Source organism: Triturus cristatus, chromosome 1_1 (genome assembly GCF_964204655.1).
Source record: "Triturus cristatus chromosome 1_1, aTriCri1.1, whole genome shotgun sequence".
Classification (NCBI taxonomy): Eukaryota; Metazoa; Chordata; class Amphibia; order Caudata; family Salamandridae; genus Triturus; species Triturus cristatus.
Window position 1 is genome coordinate 241,321,072 of NC_140579.1, and position 18,515 is coordinate 241,339,586.

Consider the following 18,515-nt stretch of genomic DNA (forward strand, 5'->3'; position numbering starts at 1 on the left):
TGCAGCAGAGCGTCGAAGTTCCCGTCTTCTTCTTAGTGTTAAGTTGATTTCAGGATGTCTGAAGTCTTAGGACACAGCTCCTACCTTTAAGCGGATTCTAGGGGCCGGACTACCTGCTAGGTCCCTCCCTATGGGTGGGACCAGGAAGGGGGGTGGTTACACCCCCAATCCTTTGTCCAGCTCGCCCCAGGCCCGGGACTGGTGTGCCCCAGGACCGGTTTGAACTGGCATATGCACCGAGGCTCCTTGTGAGCCACAGGCATGTCTGGTTTCTTTCAAGCCCTACCTGACCAATACACAAAATCCTGTCTGGGGTGGTGCACGCACCTCCCCTGGCAGGAAACCCTTTGTCCACACCTCCCAAGCTGGAAGGACTCCCAGCAGCAGGAGGGCAGACTTGTGTCTGTGGTGGCAGCATCCATTTTGTGGAGCTGAGGCTATGTCTGATTTTACCCGGGTTTCAGGCACTGTACATGTCGTGTCCCTCTAGAAGGGCGGAATGCTAACCCCGTCGCCAGAATTGGCGAGGGGTTAGTATTCCAATTCGTATGACACCTTACTCGACATGTTTTGATAAAGCCAAACCAAAGATAGCATTTAACCGCGAGGTTCATAATGCACTTAAGAGTATATGGTATGACGATATCTGGAAACAGTAGAAGGAAGTTGTTCCGACCACTGCAGACAGGCTCAGCTCATGCCAGAGCACCATCTCACATGGAACCACGCACTCTGCCTTCAGGATTGTTAAGGCCTGCCGTAGGAGTGACTTATAGGTTACCAGGTGTCCCATTTAAGGTTCGGTATAGGTATACTACACCTAAGTAAGAGGTGATTACACCAACTTACCCCAGCTGAGTGATCAGCCAGTTGTGTCAGATTGTTAGGCCAAGCCTGGGGTGGCATAATACATGCTTCAGCCCCTGGCAGGCCTTGGGTACACCAATGCCCTGGGTACCTAGTGTACACTGGTACAGGGGCTGACAGGGTGATCCAACCAATTGGGTATGTACCTAGGGTACATGGAGTCCATTTTAAAGAGAGAACAGCCAGGCTGAGATCCTGAATAGCAGGATCTCAGGCCAACTAAGTCGAAAAACCAGCTAGACACTAGGCAAAAATTTTGGGGTAACCATAGTCAGATATCCACCTTCCTACAGACATCATTTAGGGCATAGATGGCATTGGATTGAGTTGGGGAAGTGTGTTTTTTGGGGTGGCCTTTGTGATGTTGTTGGGCCTGGCCATGTGGCTGGTGGCCATTTTGAGGCCTAGGCCTGCAAGCTTGCCTGGCCTTGTCTGCCAACAGGCCTGCTTTCATCCACTAGGACCAGAGCAGGTAGCCACAGCTTTATTAATCTACTGTTTTCTATGTGATCTGTTGAATTTAGACATCATTTAGGGCATGGATGGCATTGGATTGAGTTTAGGAAGTGTGTTTTTGGGGGTGGCCTTGCTGATGTTGTTGGGCCTGGCCATGTGGCTGGTGGCCATTTTGAGGCCTAGGCCTGCAAGCTTGCCTGGCCTTGTCTGCCAACAGGCCTGCTTTCATCCACTAGGACAAGAGCAGGTAGCCACAGCTTTATTAATCTATTGTTTTCTATGTGATCTGTTGAATTTAGACATCATTTAGGGCATGAATGGCATTGGATTGAGTTGAGGAAGTGTGTTTTTGGGGGTGGCCTTGCTGATGTTGTTGGGCCTGGCCATGTGGCTGGTGGCCATTTTGAGGCCTAGGCCTGCAAGCTTGCCTGGCCTTGTCTGCCAACAGGCCTGCTTTCATCCACTAGGACCAGAGCAGGTAGCCACAGCTTTATTAATCTACTGTTTTCTATGTGATCTGTTGAATTTAGACATCATTTAGGGCATGGATGGCATTGGATTGAGTTGGGGAAGTGTGTTTTTGGGGGTGGCCTTGCTGATGTTGTTGGGCCTGGCCATGTGGCTGGTGGCCATTTTGAGGCCTAGGCCTGCAAGCTTGCCTGGCCTTGTCTGCCAACAGGCCTGCTTTTATCCACTAGGACCAGAGCAGGTAGCCACAGCTTTATTAATCTACTGTTTTCTATGTGATCTGTTGAATTTAGACATCATTTAGGGCATAGATGGCATTGGATTGAGTTTAGGAAGTGTGTTTTTGTGGGTGGCCTTGCTGATGTTGTTGGGCCTGGCCATGTGGCTGGTGGCCATTTTGAGGCCTAGGCCTGCAAGCTTGCCTGGCCTTGTCTGCCAACAGGCCTGCTTTCATCCACTAGGACCAGAGCAGGTAGCCACAGCTTTATTAATCTACTGTTTTCTATGTGATCTGTTGAATTTAGACATCATTTAGGGCATGGATGGCATTGGATTGAGTTGAGGAAGTGTGTTTTTGGGGGTGGCCTTGCTGATGTTGTTGGGCCTGGCCATGTGGCTGGTGGCCATTTTGAGGCCTAGGCCTGCAAGCTTGCCTGGCCTTGTCTGCCAACAGGCCTGCTTTCATCCACTAGGACCAGAGCAGGTAGCCACAGCTTTATTAATCTACTGTTTTCTATGTGATCTGTTGAATTTAGACATCATTTAGGGCATGGATGGCATTGGATTGAGTTGGGGAAGTGTGTTTTTGGGGGTGGCCTTGCTGATGTTGTTGGGCCTGGCCATGTGGCTGGTGGCCATTTTGAGGCCTAGGCCTGCAAGCTTGCCTGGCCTTGTCTGCCAACAGGCCTGCTTTCATCCACTAGGACCAGAGCAGGTAGCCACAGCTTTATTAATCTACTGTTTTCTATGTGATCTGTTGAATTTAGACATCATTTAGGGCATGGATGGCATTGGATTGAGTTGAGGAAGTGTGTTTTTGGGGGTGGCCTTGCTGATGTTGTTGGGCCTGGCCATGTGGCTGGTGGCCATTTTGAGGCCTAGGCCTGCAAGCTTGCCTGGCCTTGTCTGCCAACAGGCCTGCTTTCATCCACTAGGACCAGAGCAGGTAGCCACGGCTTTATTAATCTACTGTTTTCTATGTGATCTGTTGAATTTAGACATCATTTAGGGCATGGATGGCATTGGATTGAGTTGGGGAAGTGTGTTTTTGGGGGTGGCCTTGCTGATGTTGTTGGGCCTGGCCATGTGGCTGGTGGCCATTTTGAGGCCTAGGCCTGCAAGCTTGCCTGGCCTTGTCTGCCAACAGGCCTGCTTTTTCATCCACTAGGATCAGAGCAGGTAGCCACAGCTTTATTGATCAAGTGTTTTCTATGCGATCTGTTGAATTTAGACTTCATTTAGGGCATGGATGGCATTGGATTGAGTTGGGGAAGTGTGCTTTTTGGGGGGTGGCCTTGCTGATGTTGGGTGTCTTAAAGACAATCCATGCTTTTTGTATGTGTCTGGTCACTGGTGTGTTGGTGTGCAATGCAGAGCTTTTTGGGGCCTGTGAATGTTCCTACATTTTGTTGCATTAAAAAGTCAGAGCAGTGTGCTTTAGCAGGCATCCTTTACCTGGCTTTTATAGGCCTTTTGTCAGCTCCTGGTGTTTCCCAGGCCCCTGGCTTCTTTGTGATTTGTGTGTGTCCATGTGGGTGGTGGCTTTTTTGGGTGTTTGGACTGGGAGTATTAGTGTCCTGCTTTTGCCATAGGCCTGCATGGTTTTCCTATTGGCTCTTTGGCTTACTGCTTCCATCCATCCACCCCCTTTGCCAGCAGCAGCTCCATGGATGCTTAGATGCTCAAATAATGCAATGGTCCACCCCACTTCCATTAGATTTTTATTTTGTTGTTTATTACTAACTTTCCTATCCTTCCTGAGAGTGTAGTGTGTGGCTGTACACAGTACTAGTAGTATAACATAGCTCTAGTTTAAAAAAATAGTCATAAATTGGCTAGACTATCTTTTGTTTGCACTAGTACAGTACTAAGTAACTGAACCACAACAACAAATGCAACATTTCACTGATGTTCTTCTCCTGTCTTCTTTGCTTTTAGGTGCACAAAAGACAGAGTAGGAGGTGTCATCGGCATCACCTGGCTACCCGTTGTACTGCCAGCCTGACAGAAGTCCTGCTGCGCATCACGCCCACGTGTGACCAGAACTTGTTGTGCATCTGCCTCCTGCCTGACATCTGAAGAAGATGGCCCCAAAGAAAGGTACCAGGTCCAGTACCAAGAAAGTTGCCGGTGAGAAGAAGGAACAGAAAAAGGAAGTGCTATTAACCACGACTGGTGGTGTGCCGGCCAATGTTTTTTTTGGCACCAAAGCATTGTCCGGGAACCAAGCTGGGAGCAGCACAGCGGTCAAAACCCACCAACCTAGGCCCAAGGGCTTTAGTGTCGCAGAGGTAGCCAGTCTACTAACGAGCAGCGATGTTCAAGAAATGTCATTACCGCAAAGTAGTACACAATCAAGTTCAACGCAGGCGCAAACTCAGCAGATCAGTGTCAAGCCGCCGCAACCAGAACAGTAGCAGCCGCCGCAACCAGAACAGTAGCAGCCGCCGCAACCAGAACAGCAGCAGCCGCCGCAACCAGAACAGCAGCAGCCGCCGCAACCAGAACAGCAGCAGCCGCCGCAACAGCCCACCATAGTAGTTGTTGCTCCTGACGTAGGGGCATTTCAGGAAATCGAGCTTCCTGCAGACAAAGTGGAGCGAAGTCAAACCACTGTTTCAGAAGATCAATTGTCTTCCAGACCACCAGCAAGGGAAAGGAGGCTTAGTCCATCATCTTCTTCTTCATCAAGCCCCGCTTCTGATGATCGTGATAACACTTGGGTCCCACCAGCTCGGTCTGAGAGTGATGTACGCCACAAGACATTGCTTCTGAAAAGGAAGGTCCCAGAAAAACTTAGAGTTATGGAGGTAGATGTAGAAGAGGGGGTGATGATGTTGATGAAGACGAGCCAGTCATCACGCACATTACTCCCGCCCCAAAGGGATTGGAGACCGACATTCTCACCCTATCCAGAAAGGCTGCTACTGAGCGGGATGTAGCACGGATCTCACCAACACAGGTTACACCACCACTACCTCCAGCTGCCATATTTTCCAAGACCGGCAGGGACCTACATCCAGCTCAACCATCTCAGTAGGTAGTGGTAGTAAAAGTCACAGTGTAGGTGGACAGGGTCACATATTTTCAAGCACCCCCTCAAGTTCATCTGGTGTTGAAAGTGGCACATCCAGCAGTGCCAGAAAGTTCTCCTCCCCAGTTTGGGACTTCTTTTCTGTTAGCGCCAAGGAGGAGAACGTTGCTATATGCTCAATTTGTCGGCAAGGTGTTCGGCGTGGTAAGCTTGGTACAAACTATGGTACCGGAGGACAAGCAAGTCATCTAAAAATACACCACACTATCGTGTGGGAGGATCACCTACTTAAGTTAAAAGAAAGTAGAAAAACTCAACCCATTGAAGTTGGTCAGGAATCAGGGAGCGATATTATTGTGGTGGCAGGTGAAGAACAGGGAGGCATTTCTAGCCATGTCCCCAGTACTGCAGTGGTAACGCCCACATCCTCCTCAGTAACATCAGAGTGGCACCGCAGTAAAAGCCATACTCAGAGTCAGGCTGAGACACCAAGGCGACCGGCGACTACCTCAATGAGACAATCTGTGTCGTTGAGCCTTAGTGGGTTAATGAAAACAGCACCACTAAGGAAAGTAAGCCAGCCTAGCATTGACAGCATGTTTAGGTTGGAGGGGCAGTTCCAACGCAACCACCCAACGGCACGATTATACAATGCGAAGCTGGCTAAAATGTTAGCGCTGGACCTTCTTCCTTTTTCATTTGTGGAAGGGGTGGGTTTCCTTGAATTTGTGTCTGCCATCTGCCCTAAATGGAAGGTTCCCAGCCGGTCCTATTTTGCACGAATTGCTGTTCTGGCACTACATCATGATGTGCTGAAATTGGTTGGTCAAGGTTTGCAGCAGAGTGCTGTGCACAATATCCACCTGACAACAGACATGTGGAGCAGTTGCCAAGCCACAGATTACATGTGCATCACTGCACACTGGATCTCTTTTGTGGGGGTTAGAGATCAACTATCTGCACGAGGTGTTGTTGACACAGCTGCGATTTTTGAAGGTACTCGGAAACATGCAACTGTAGCCATGTTCGCCATGGAGAAATCTCATACGGCTGAAAACATTTTAGAAGAGTTTCGCGCCAAGGTTTTGGAATGGCTGCGGCCCAGAGGGCTTGGTATTGGTTTTGTTGCCACAGACAATGGCAGTAATGTACTTAAGGCCATGGAACTTGGTTCCTATTTCAGGGTTCCATGTTTGGCACACTGCATAAACATTATAGTGCAAGACTTTCTGAAAAAAGATCCCATAGTCAGCAATTTACTGGCCATCTGCCGAAGAATATGCACTCATTTCAGCCATTCTTTTAAAGCTCGGAAGCAGCTGAGGATCATCCAACGTGAATGTAGGATGTCAGTCAAGGCACTCATCCAGGAGGTGGCAACACGTTGGAACTCAACGTATTACATGCTTGATCGTCTGTATGAACAACACAGGTCACTCCATGAATATGTCTGGTACAGAAGCAGTGATGCTAGTGTTAAAGGCATGACCCTTGACAGGGAGCAATGGACCCTAATTAAATGCCTGACTGAGATGCTGTCTCCTTTTGAGGTTTTCACACGTGAAGTCAGCAAGGAGGACTGTACAATGGGCCAAGCTATCCCATTGTTGCAAATGCTAGAGCATGAGCTGAATAATGTGTTTGAATCCTACAAAGGTGTAGAGGACAGAAGGCAAGCCCATGACTTGGTGGAGAGCTTATCCAGGCGCTTAACTGAAAATGTAAGGATACAAAATAAAATGTTGTCACAAAAATATTACATTTGTGCCACAATTCTGGATCCACGTGCAAAATTAGGACTAGTGAAGACATTCCTTGCTTTTTCCGACAATGATGTTGCCCGCTACAAAAGTTGTATAGCTGAAGCAGCCATTAAGTTTGAAAAGGAAGGGCTGCTAATTAAAAGCCCGCCACATCAACCCACAACAAGTACTGATACTGAAGCAGGCCATGCAGAATCAAGTGCAACTTCGTCGGCTGAGGGCAGTGCGGTTGGCTCACAATCACAACACTCACCATCACCATCGACTACAGAAACAATAACTGGATCATTAGGCCGAGTACAATCATTATCAGATTGGTATGTAAAGATGGGCTATTGTAAGCACAGTGCTGATGCACAGAAAAAACAGCACAAAAGCTTACCAGCAGCAACCCTGAACTTTGAGCGGATGGTCCAGGCCTATCTGGACGACCCAACAGAGGTGTACGTTGATCAAAACCCAGTGCAGTATTGGTATAGGAAAAGGTCTGAATGGCCACAGCTCAGCAGGCTGGCGATAAGTTATCTGGCTTGCCCTGTCGCAAGTGTCTCTTCCGAACGTGTTTTCAGTGCTGCTGGTTCCATTGTAACCTTGAGAAGGACCAGTCTATCTCCAAAAAACGTGGAGAGGTTAACAATGATCAAAATGAATCAGCACTTCATACCACCGAATTATACAACGCATGAATCAACAGAGGAAGATGAGGACAGCGGCTCAGGTGACGGAAGTATTGTGTCAGATGATTACCTACTACTGGAAGAACCCCCAGAGTTTGAGGACGAGCTATACTTCCCTGACAATTAGGCTCGCACTTACTGTCTTCCTCCCTTTTTTCCCCCTTTGTTTATGTGTCTGTCGTTCCGGTTATAAACTTGTGAATCGCAACAAATCCATTCTCACCGTCTTCTACTCTTCTAATTTAAGATACAAGTTTCAGGTGTCTGCCATTTGACACTACAGTCCTCAGAATCCAGCTCCTCCGCTCGATCATACTGAATCTCCTGCTCAATTCCATTTCCCTCATGAATGATGATTGGATGATGGTAACAACAAATTCAAACTTTCCTCGTCCTTCCAAAACAAGTGGACCATGAATCAGATGACTACTATAGCTATCCTCCTTTCAGAGCCGAGAGAGACTGGCCATTAACTGAAAATAAGATGCAACAGGTAATGATTGATGCCATGCATTGGCCGCAGAATCGCAGACTGAATGATGTATATTTAGTTGTGTGTGTTGCGCATGAATTGATGTAATTGTGCACTGCCACCAATCAACTTTCTACAGAACACACTAATTTTCCCCTTCTTGCAAACAAAAAATGTGAACTTCTCCTGCATCTTGGCGATACATTGCTTTTAATTCAATACAGGAAGGGGACTCACTCAATCTGCGCAATGCAAATGACTGTATCTTAACAGCACCGTCCATCATGATGATGGCGAAAGAGACGGCCTGCAGCGTTAACAAGATGAGATGGAACAGGTAATGATTGATGCCATGCATTGGCCGCAGAATCGCAGACTGAATGATGTAGATTTTGTTGTGTGTGTTGCGCATGAATTGATGTAATTGTGCACTGCCACTAATCAACTTTCTACAGAACACACTAATTTTCCCCTTCTTGCAAACAAGAAATGTGTACTTCTCCTGCATCTTGGTGATACATTGCTTTTAATTCAATACAGGAAGGGGACTCACTCAATCTGCGCAATGCAAATGACTGTGACTTAACAGCACCGTCCATCATGATGATGGCGAAAGAGACGTCCCGTTAACTTAAGATGAGAAGGAACAGGTAATGAATGATGACAATTAATAGCATGCATTGGACACCTGACTCTGAGCTATTGGTCTTTGTGTTTGCGTTGTTTGTTTGTTGTGCACAAAGTGATGTCAAAGTGTACTAGTAGTAATCTATCTTTCTGTACACAATAAAGAAGGATTCAAGTCATTAATTTTTATATTTCTACTCTTGTTGTGTCATAAAAATTATACTTATACTGCAGGCCGATCTTCAGTCAGTAAAAGTATCAGAGATGATGATGAAGTCAGGAGGAGGATGTTTCAGGAGTGGCATAAAATGGAAAAGCCTAGAGGTAAACACGTCAACAACAACCACAGCAGACCCAAATGTCTGTGTAGAAGTTGAATAGAGTGTAGCGGTGGGATGACTGCAGTGCATTGATTTTACTAACTTAAACTGTAAAATGCTATGTTTGGAATGGATAATGTGCTTTGCGTTTGTCCAACTCTTTGAGAGAAAAAAAAAGGACTCTAAAGTGTTAACATAGGATGTGCTAATGGTAAGCACTGTGAGCCTGATCTCTCCTGTTACTGTTGAAGGTCAATGCTGGAAACAGACTAGAGTAGAGATGATGCATATGCATACATGCCACCTCGGAAAGTGTTCTTGTTGCACTACACCATGACTTGTGCATTTGTTTTCACTTGATTTCTCAATATCCCCTTTGGTTTTCAATCTAAAATTACAGTCCGGGCCTTGGCCAAAACTTTGTAAAACATTACAATGCATATTAATTAATTACCTTACCAATCAATCACCTTTTTTTCCAGCCGGGCAGTGGCGAGGCGACACACCCAACATTGATGGACGAGAGGAGCAAGAGGAATGCCGAGATGCAAAAATCCAGTCCACATTTTTGACCAGGATAAGACAGTAACAGTATCCACTTTTAACTTCTTTTAAATAATTTGATTAATATCTTGTATACAATCTTTACAACAGTGTATTCTTGGAGTTGTTATTATCAATCATCATTAGGTTTGCTCTGTGTTTACGATTCTTCACTACCAATATTTAAAATTTCTATTTGCTATCTGTTAAAGTATTAAGGCCGGAACAGAACAAGAAATAGAAGTTTATGTAATCCGGGTCTCTCATCATCATGCATGCATTGCCTTTTTCTCCCTTAACATATGGATATGGTAGTCTTCAATGATTGTTGTTTGTTTGTCTATGTATGCATACTGTTTTCCTATGTCAAACCTTTCCCAAAATCCCCCTTCCCATCTATTCAACAAACCCCAACCCTCTTCCCCCGGGCTGTGCGACTTATTGTCGAGGTGTAACTAAATTAAATTTACACCAATACTTAATCACACACTTGCTGGGGCGGATGTGGTGAAAGCAACACTACTTCAATTTCAATGCAGAGCGATGATCTTCTTCTGCTTGCCCACCCATGAGTAGGATATTTCAGAGGTTATTTTATTTAACAAAGGAACATATACCTCAGCATGAATTGCCGGCATTGATTGGATTTGTTTGTTGTCATTCCTCATATACAGCACTAACTGTTAGACTGTAGGCATAGTCAAGTGACTCGAGTCGACACAACTATAGTTTGTAACTCTGTCTAGTAGACTATCCTCATAACCACCATTCAGTTTTTTTGTAAAATATTTGAGCATATAATTGTTGCTCGGTAAGTTCTGTAATGTACTTCATTCAACTACTCCTCTAACAGTCTCTCAAAGGCGATTGACTGTCGCCTTTTCTTTTTTTGGAAATGCTGCCACCCTGCCAGTGTCTACTACTACTACTATACTACCACCACCACCACCCCAATCATGGCATGTACGAAAAAGGAAACCATCTTCACCATGCAGCCAGTGCTGTGCCACAGTTGAACATAAACATCAAGCACCGGTAAGAGAGAAGTTTGGGGGAGGCAGAATTAATAATGGATATGTTGTCAATGATTTCATTTTCACACACCACTCCAAAGAATGCATAGACTAGAGGACAGACTGAAAGTACTAGAAGGACCAGTCAATGAGTGAGGTGTGTCGCATCTATCTGTTTGTGTCTTATACAGTCAGCTAATTATTGAAATCAAACACAGGATATGGGCGGCCATGCACCAGCAAGGAAACAGTGTGATGTAAAACAGTTACCCCACCTACAAAAAATTAACAACATTGCATGTAACATAGAAAAATATATTTAATTTACCCTAACAAAAATAAACTAAACCCACAAAAGCTGACCCACCCCCCTCCCTAACCCCAACCACTGTCCACAGTAGAAAAAAGTCTTAACGGCCAAACGAGTAAAGAACAAGAACAGGAATTAAAAAAGGGGCAGTGACAGGGACTAACTGGTGGGGCGGGACTGGAGGAGGACACGCATCTGGCGCATCTCGTCCTCTAAATGGGCGACGCGGCGTCTAAGGCCGCGGCAGTTGCAGCCACAGTGGGGGGGGGGCACCGGAGATGGCACGGTGGCGGCGGGCAGCCGCCAGACGGTGGCGCCGTACCGCTGGAGGGCGGTGGCTGGGGCCCGGGGCACTGGAGGAGGCTTGAATTGCTGCTGCAGTCTCCTCCTCCTCCTCGGCTAGGACCACCAGCCGCCGGTATTCCTGCTGGATTGCCTCCAGCTTCCTGCGCCGTGCCTTGGCGGCCAACTCCTTCCGGTTGAGTTTCGGAGTAGCTGTGTATCAAAAAGAAAAAAACAAGACAATTGTAAAATATAGTCTTAATAAAACAGTAGGACAAGGTAATCATTTATACTCATAGTGGCATGGTAGAGTAGCACTATAAAATAAAGCACAGTAGTACATAACATTTTAAATGTCGCCCGTCCTTCTTCCTTCCACCTGTCTTACACTTTTTAGTTGAACAGTGCACCAGGTGCTCTTCTCCATAAAACTTTCAAAGCGGAGTTGAAATCAGATAGATGAGGCCATTGGTTACTCAATACTCCGGCTCCTAGTCCTATACCAATTAAAGGGAATTCTAGTCTTCTAGTTCACTCTTCAAACGTCCCCAACAACTCATACTTACTTACGACATCGGATAGCGGGCGGACTTTGTCCGCCCGCCATCCGACTGCTAAAAAGGGTGGGGGTCTCGTGGGGACAATTAATTAGGATGATGCGCCCGGCACAGTGGCGCGCGCACCCTGTTTTTTTAAATTTAAATTCTGGTTGGCTTTGCTGAAAGCAATGCTAAAATGTTGTGCTGCTTTTCCAAGCACAACATGACGGGCCCCGCACGGAGCCTGTCACGTTTTGCTTTGAAAGTCGGGGGGGTACCATAGCATAGGTAGGTACCCTCCATGGGGGCCCCCAAGCATACTCTGCAATGTGTGCATGCCTTTCCGTGGCGGACGGCAATGCCGCCACGCAAAGGCATTCCAAAATGCAGATTATATGGCTGGCGGTGTGGTGAGAGAGACACCACCGCCATATTGAACCCTTTTCCGCCTGGACATGTCTGAATATTTTCTACAGGGATGGCGGGAGGTTTGCCCCTGCGGTGACGGCAGTGAATTCCAGCCGGCCCGGCGGGGGCAATACGCCCACCATCCTAATGGGGCCCTAAGTCACAACTGTACAGTATACATATACATACAGTACACCCTTGCAGTGAGTGTGCTGTCAAGTTCAACAATAGTTAAGGATTATGAATCTAACTTACCACCGCCTGCCACTGGTGCTGCCACTCCCCCTACCGCTCCGTTGCTATCTGCAACTGCCGCATCCTCGCCCTCCGCGTCGCCTTCGCTGGCCCCGGCAATGGTGGTCGGTAGTGCGCCTGGAAAACATTACACATTTATTAGGCGTCATATACACCTCCCCCCTATTGATCAGTAGCAAGGTTGAAAAATGAGTTAATACTAACATACATCACTAGTACAAATCAGGTAGTAGTAGAGTAGACACTAATAGTTATATGATCATTGTAGCCTTTGCTTGATTAGCCCTAGCCATGCACATGTGACGTTACCTTTACCTTGCAGCTTCTTAAGACACCTTTGAGCCCACTTGACCTGTCTCACACTGCTACTGTCTGGTCTACGCGCTGCGTACAAGCGGTCAACAAACATTAACAAGCCACTTTTTTAGGAAGAACTGGTGTACTACTGTTACTGTTAGTCCATATTGCTTATCCATAGATGCTACACTTTTTGGCACGGCTGAGAAATGCTTGCAAGTTGCAATATACTAACGCACACCATTTATTTTTTCGCATTACAGACGCAAGATTCCCTTCTACGAATCAGAGCTTCTGAACGATGCACCAACTACCAGTACTAGGTTCTTCTGAGGTGAGGGGTCCCTTCACTCACATCTTCATTTATAAATTTATATAAACTAAATTGCTATGGGATGGTGGTGCTGCCTTCCACCAATGTTCAGTTATCATGATTTAATTCCCAATTGTATAAGTGTAACAATGTATATTGTTTTAATGTTATTGATTTGCCGGTTGGTGCTGCTAAGAAAACAGTGTACAGACCTTCTCAAATTGAAATAAACATTTTAAACTTACATAGACTTGGTGGTATTTGGTGTGGACTAACTTACACGAGTGAGCAAATTAAAGTAAGGGTGTGCATGTGAATTGCTTCCACGACAGAGGTTGGGTGTGTTATGTTCTGGGTTGTGTACTTGTTGGGTATCTTGGGGGGAGGGTTCCGAGACCTAATAGGTATGACAAGACAGTACTATAGTCAAGCAGTGGAATTGTGGTGGGTGCGGAATTTCTGATTGAGGTGTGCAAGGAAGGTCCAACCTACCATCACCAACATCCTATTTTCTGGTGCAAATGTATGTGCAAGATCCCTACAACAGTGGTATGTCCTATAGGGTATCATATCAAAATATTAAGAAATCTGGTAGGGCTGTTGTTGCTGTGAATTTTCAAAGCCTCAACATCAATAAGAGTAAAAGTAGTACAAGACAACGACCCAACGGATTGTACGAGCTACTGGTGAATATGAGTTTTATATTACAACCTTTCACAAAGAGTGGCACTGGCCAACTGGGCAAGACTAGCTACTACAGTACAGACAGACTGATAGTATGTAGTAGTAGTAGTAGTACTCAGAGTCATCATAGCGGAGGCAGGGATAAGATTTTTGAAACCGTACAAATCGAAAGATAATTGGTGGTAAAAAAATAGCATTTGGAAACACACTATAGTTCGGGAAAAATGGGGCAGTAAAAGTTATGGAATAAGAAATATTATTAAAAACAAGAAGACTTACTGGGGCCAGCAGAGGAGCCCTCAGCGGTGTCCTCCTGGTGGTGTTCCTGTCCCGCCGACTGCCCAGTCCCTGTCGGTCTGCCCCTGGGTGCTGATGAACAGGAAAGATATAAGAAAGAGACAAACATTGATGGATGGTGTCAAACAAATACAATATTTTTCAACAACGGTCAAAAAACACTTATGTAAACAACAATTGCAATAACTACATTGACCGATCTCATCTGGTCAACATGTAATATCGGGGGATTCGCAGTTCGACTACTTAAGTTACTATTTATCAACAGTAATCCAGTCTTCCATTCTGATTCCAGAAAACTAAGTTACAACTAAGCCTAAGTAGTAGTATAACGTACCACCCAACCTAGCCCACCTATTACAGGCATGCCAATTGTACATTAAGTATGCATTTCCACTGTATTCCTCAACAATGCGTATGGTCCAATCATGGAGGACACATGAACATGACTAAATTTTTTGTATACACCAAATTTTGGTTTGATTGATGCTGATCTGCTACTGCTAAGCCTACCTCCACTCATTGAACAAACTAGAAAAGGTTCTAAAGACTGCCGTACTAGCAGCACGTCACGTAACTGAGTGAGGGGGGGCATCACGCATACCACTAACCAATTAGAATCTCATACAAAGTACCTAAACCTAAGTATCAATCCGCTCCTATCTATTAGTGACAGGACAAAGTAAGGAGTGGACGTGAGTCACTGTAGCATTACGTAACTTAATTTCTCTAAAATAAACTCGTAAAGAATCACGCTAAGCAAGCGCAAACGCAAAGCTGCAAACAAGTAAGATTAGTAGTAGCGCAGAAGAGCACCTGTGTCATAATCACAGAAGACTTTTAAACGTTATTAACCTGGAATGTGTTTGTAAGCAGCAACATTCTTGCTGGTTGGAAGGAAAAAAAGATATTCGCAATATATAACATAGAGCAGAAGAACAGACACAAAGTTGTAATAATTAAATAGGTACTCACCAAGCCCCGGGACCTCCACTCCTAGCAGGTCCAGCAGGTCCTGCTCACGGTCCAGGATGTCGGACCACCGGTGCGTCAGCTGTGCCTGGGTGCGCCGGACCCCAGAGATGCGCGACACTGCCCGGCGCACCTTCCCCCACCGCTGCCGACGCTCCCGGAGGCCGTACCCGGACCCAGGCCTGCCACCTGCTGCCAGGGTTGAGGGGAGGTGGCGCTGCACAAAGAAAATTAGTGCAGCCAACTCCACCTCCCCAAATAAGACCCGTGCCTGCACCCCTTGTGGGCGCCGCCTTCCGCAAGGAAGGTGGTCGCGGCTCTGGCTGCGCCGGCGAACAGCCCTACCCTTGGACATGGTTCTGGGGACGGGGCGGGAAAGAAAAGGTAAAATAAATAAAGGAGTAAAGGAAATAAATAGCAGGCAATAGAAAGAGAAAAAGTAGCTAAAAAACAAAAAAAAAAGTAGACAAAAACAAAAAATATAGAAGCACGAAAATAGTTAGAGAAATAATAAGTAATAAAGATCCAAAAAAAAGTGGCTATAAACAAAGGATTGAAAAGATTTAGGGAGGATTGAAAATCAGGCCCCAGAACCATGCAATAGAGTGAAAAACAAGATGGCCGCGCCCATTGCGACCACGTGCGCAAGTTCGCGTGATATTTTCTCCCCGAGCAAGCAAAAAGCAACGCGATCAAGTAAAAGCGGTCGCGAACAGGAAATATCGACCGCGAACAGGCGCGAACATGCATTGCGCGACCCGGAACAGGAAGTAAGCATCACCAGGGGTGAAAACAAGATGGCCACGCCCGTGAGCAACCGCATGGGTAAGTTGGCGACCCGCGATCACGCAAAAAAACCGCGAACAGGCGGCAAAAAAACTTCCGCGTCTTCACGATATTTCCGGCGTGTTTGCGGAGATTTTCTGATTTTTGGCGATAATTTGCGAAAGTTAATTTCGCAAATTCTGCCCACCCCTACTCTGCACCCACCCCTCCTGTGTCTGGGCACTGCTGGGAGGACTCTGCACCCACCCCTCCTGTGTCTGGGCACTGCTGGGAGTGATAGGCACCCACCCCTCCTGTGTCTGGGCACTGCTGGGAGTGATAGGCACCCACCCCTCCTATATCTGGGCACTGCTGGGAGGACTCTGCACCCACCCCTCCTGTGTCTGGGCACTGCTGGGAGGACTCTGCACCCACCCCTCCTATGTCTGGGCACTGCTGGGAGGACTCTGCACCCACCCCTCCTGTGTCTGGGCACTGCTGGGAGTGATAGGCACCCACTCCTCCTGTGTCTGGGCACTGCTGGGAGGACTCTGCACCCACCCCTCCTGTGTCTGGGCACTGCTGGGAGTGATAGGCACCCACCCCTCCTGTGTCTGGGCACTGCTGGGAGTGATAGTCACCCACCCCTCCTATGTCTGGGCACTGCTTGGAGGACTCTGCACCCACCCCTGCTGTGTCTGGGCACTGCTGGGAGGACTCTGCACCCACCCCTCCTGTGTCTGGGCACTGCTGGGAGTGATAGGCACCCACCCCTCCTGTGTCTGGGCACTGCTGGGAGTGATAGGCACCCACCCCTCCTGTGTCTGGGCACTGCTGGGAGGACTCTACACCCACCCCTCCTGTGTCTGGGCACTGCTGGGAGTGATAGGCACCCACCCCTCCTATGTCTGGGCACTGCTGGGAGGACTCTGCACCCACCCCTCCTGTGTCTGGGCACTGCTGAGAGGACTCTGCTCCCACCCCTCCTGTGTCTGGGCACTGCTGGGAGTGATAGGCACCCACCCCTCCTGTGTCTGGGCACTGCTGGGAGTAATAGGCACCCACCCCTCCTATGTCTGGGCACTGCTGGGAGGACTCTGCACCCACCCCTCCTATGTCTGGGCACTGCTGGGCGGACTCTGCACCCACCCCTCCTATGTCTGGGCACTGCTGGGAGGACTCTGCACCCACCCCTCCTGTGTCTGGGCACTGCTGGGAGTGATAGGCACCCACCCCTCCTATGTCTGGGCACTACTGGGGGGACTCTGCACCCACCCCTCCTATGTCTGGGCACTGCTGGGAGGACTCTGCACCCACCCCTCCTATGTCTGGGCACTGCTGGGCGGACTCTGCACCCACCCCTCCTATGTCTGGGCACTGCTGGGAGGACTCTGCACCCACCCCTCCTGTGTCTGGGCACTGCTGGGAGTGATAGGCACCCACCCCTCCTATGTCTGGGCACTGCTGGGAGGACTCTGCACCCACTCCTCCTGTGTCTGGGCACTGCTGGGCGGACTCTGCACCCACCCCTCCTATGTCTGGGCACTGCTGGGAGGACTCTGCACCCACCCCTCCTGTGTCTGGGCACTGCTGGGAGGACTCTGCACCCACCCCTCCTGTGTCTGGGCACTGCTGGGAGTGAAAGGCACCCACCCCTCCTATGTCTGGGCACTGCTGGGAGGACTCTGCACCCACCCCTCCTGTGTCTGGGCACTGCTGGGAGGACTCTGCACCCACCCCTCCTGTGTCTGGGCACTGCTGGGAGTGATAGGCACCCACCCCTCCTGTGTCTGGGCACTGCTGGGAGGACTCTGCACCCACCCCTCCTGTGTCTGGGCACTGCTGGGAGTGATAGGTACCCACCCCTCCTATGTCTGGGCACTGCTGGGAGGACTCTGCACCCACCCCTCCTGTGTCTGGGCACTGCTGGGAGGACTCTGCACCCACCCCTCCTGTGTCTGGGCACTGCTGGGAGTGATAGGCACCCACCCCTCCTGTGTCTGGGCACTGCTGGGAGGACTCTGCACCCACCCCTCCTGTGTCTTGGCACTGCTGGGAGGGATAGGCACCCACCCCTCCTATGTCTGGGCACTACTGGGAGGACTCTGCACCCACCCCTCCTATGTCTGGGCACTGCTGGGAGGACTCTGCACCCACCCCTCCTGTGTCTGGGCACTGCTGGGAAGACTCTGCACCCACCCCTCCTGTGTCTGGGCACTGCTGGGAGTGATAGGCACCCACCCCCCCTGTGTCTGGGCACTGCTGGGAGTGATAGGCACCCACCCCTCCTATGTCTGGGCACTGCTGGGAGGACTCTGCACCCACCCCTCCTGTCTCTGGGCACTGCTGGGAGGACTCTGCACACACCCCTCCTGTGTCTGGGCACTGCTGGGAGGACTCTGCACACACCCCTCCTGTGTCTGGGCACTGCTGGGAGGACTCTGCACACACCCCTCCTGTCTCTGGGCACTGCTGGGAGGACTCTGCACACACCCCTCCTGTGTCTGGGCACTGCTGGGAGGACTCTGCACCCACCCCTCCTGTGTCTGGGCACTGCTGGGAGTGATAGGCACCCACCCCTCCTGTGTCTGGGCACTGCTGGGAGGACTCTGCACCCACCCCTCCTGTGTCTGGGCACTGCTGGGAGTGATAGGTACCCACCCCTCCTATGTCTGGGCACTGCTGGGAGGACTCTGCACCCACCCCTCCTGTGTCTGGGCACTGCTGGGAGGACTCTGCACCCACCCCTCCTGTGTCTGGGCACTGCTGGGAGTGATAGGCACCCACCCCTCCTGTGTCTGGGCACTGCTGGGAGGACTCTGCACCCACCCCTCCTGTGTCTTGGCACTGCTGGGAGTGATAGGCACCCACCCCTCCTATGTCTGGGCACTACTGGGAGGACTCTGCACCCACCCCTCCTATGTCTGGGCACTG

At 48.8% G+C, this 18,515-nt stretch overlaps 2 protein-coding genes across 2 annotated transcripts in view; both read right to left on the bottom strand.

The window, feature by feature from the left end:
* Positions 1-18,515, bottom strand: part of LOC146870074 (junctophilin-4-like) — a 954,768-nt gene that overhangs the window by 369,827 nt on the left and 566,426 nt on the right. The window lies entirely within an intron of this gene.
* Positions 8,767-17,809, bottom strand: LOC146870075 (uncharacterized). Its single transcript, XM_085599641.1, has 3 exons — positions 13,827-17,809; positions 12,254-12,370; positions 8,767-11,264 (listed from the first exon to the last, which is right to left on the bottom strand). Exons 1-3 carry the CDS (start codon positions 13,951-13,953, stop codon positions 11,002-11,004), a joined length of 507 nt encoding a protein of 168 aa, XP_085455767.1. The 5' UTR covers positions 13,954-17,809; the 3' UTR covers positions 8,767-11,001.

Coding starts and splice junctions, on each gene's coding strand:
- LOC146870075 (XM_085599641.1), bottom strand. CDS start 13,953: ATGTTTGTCTCTTTCTTATATCTTTCCTGTTCATCAGCACCCAGGGGC. Junction 12,371..13,826: donor GGGCTCCTCTGCTGGCCCCA/GTAAGTCTTCTT, acceptor AATGTTTTCCAG/GCGCACTACCGACCACCATT. Junction 11,265..12,253: donor AGCACCAGTGGCAGGCGGTG/GTAAGTTAGATT, acceptor TTTGATACACAG/CTACTCCGAAACTCAACCGG.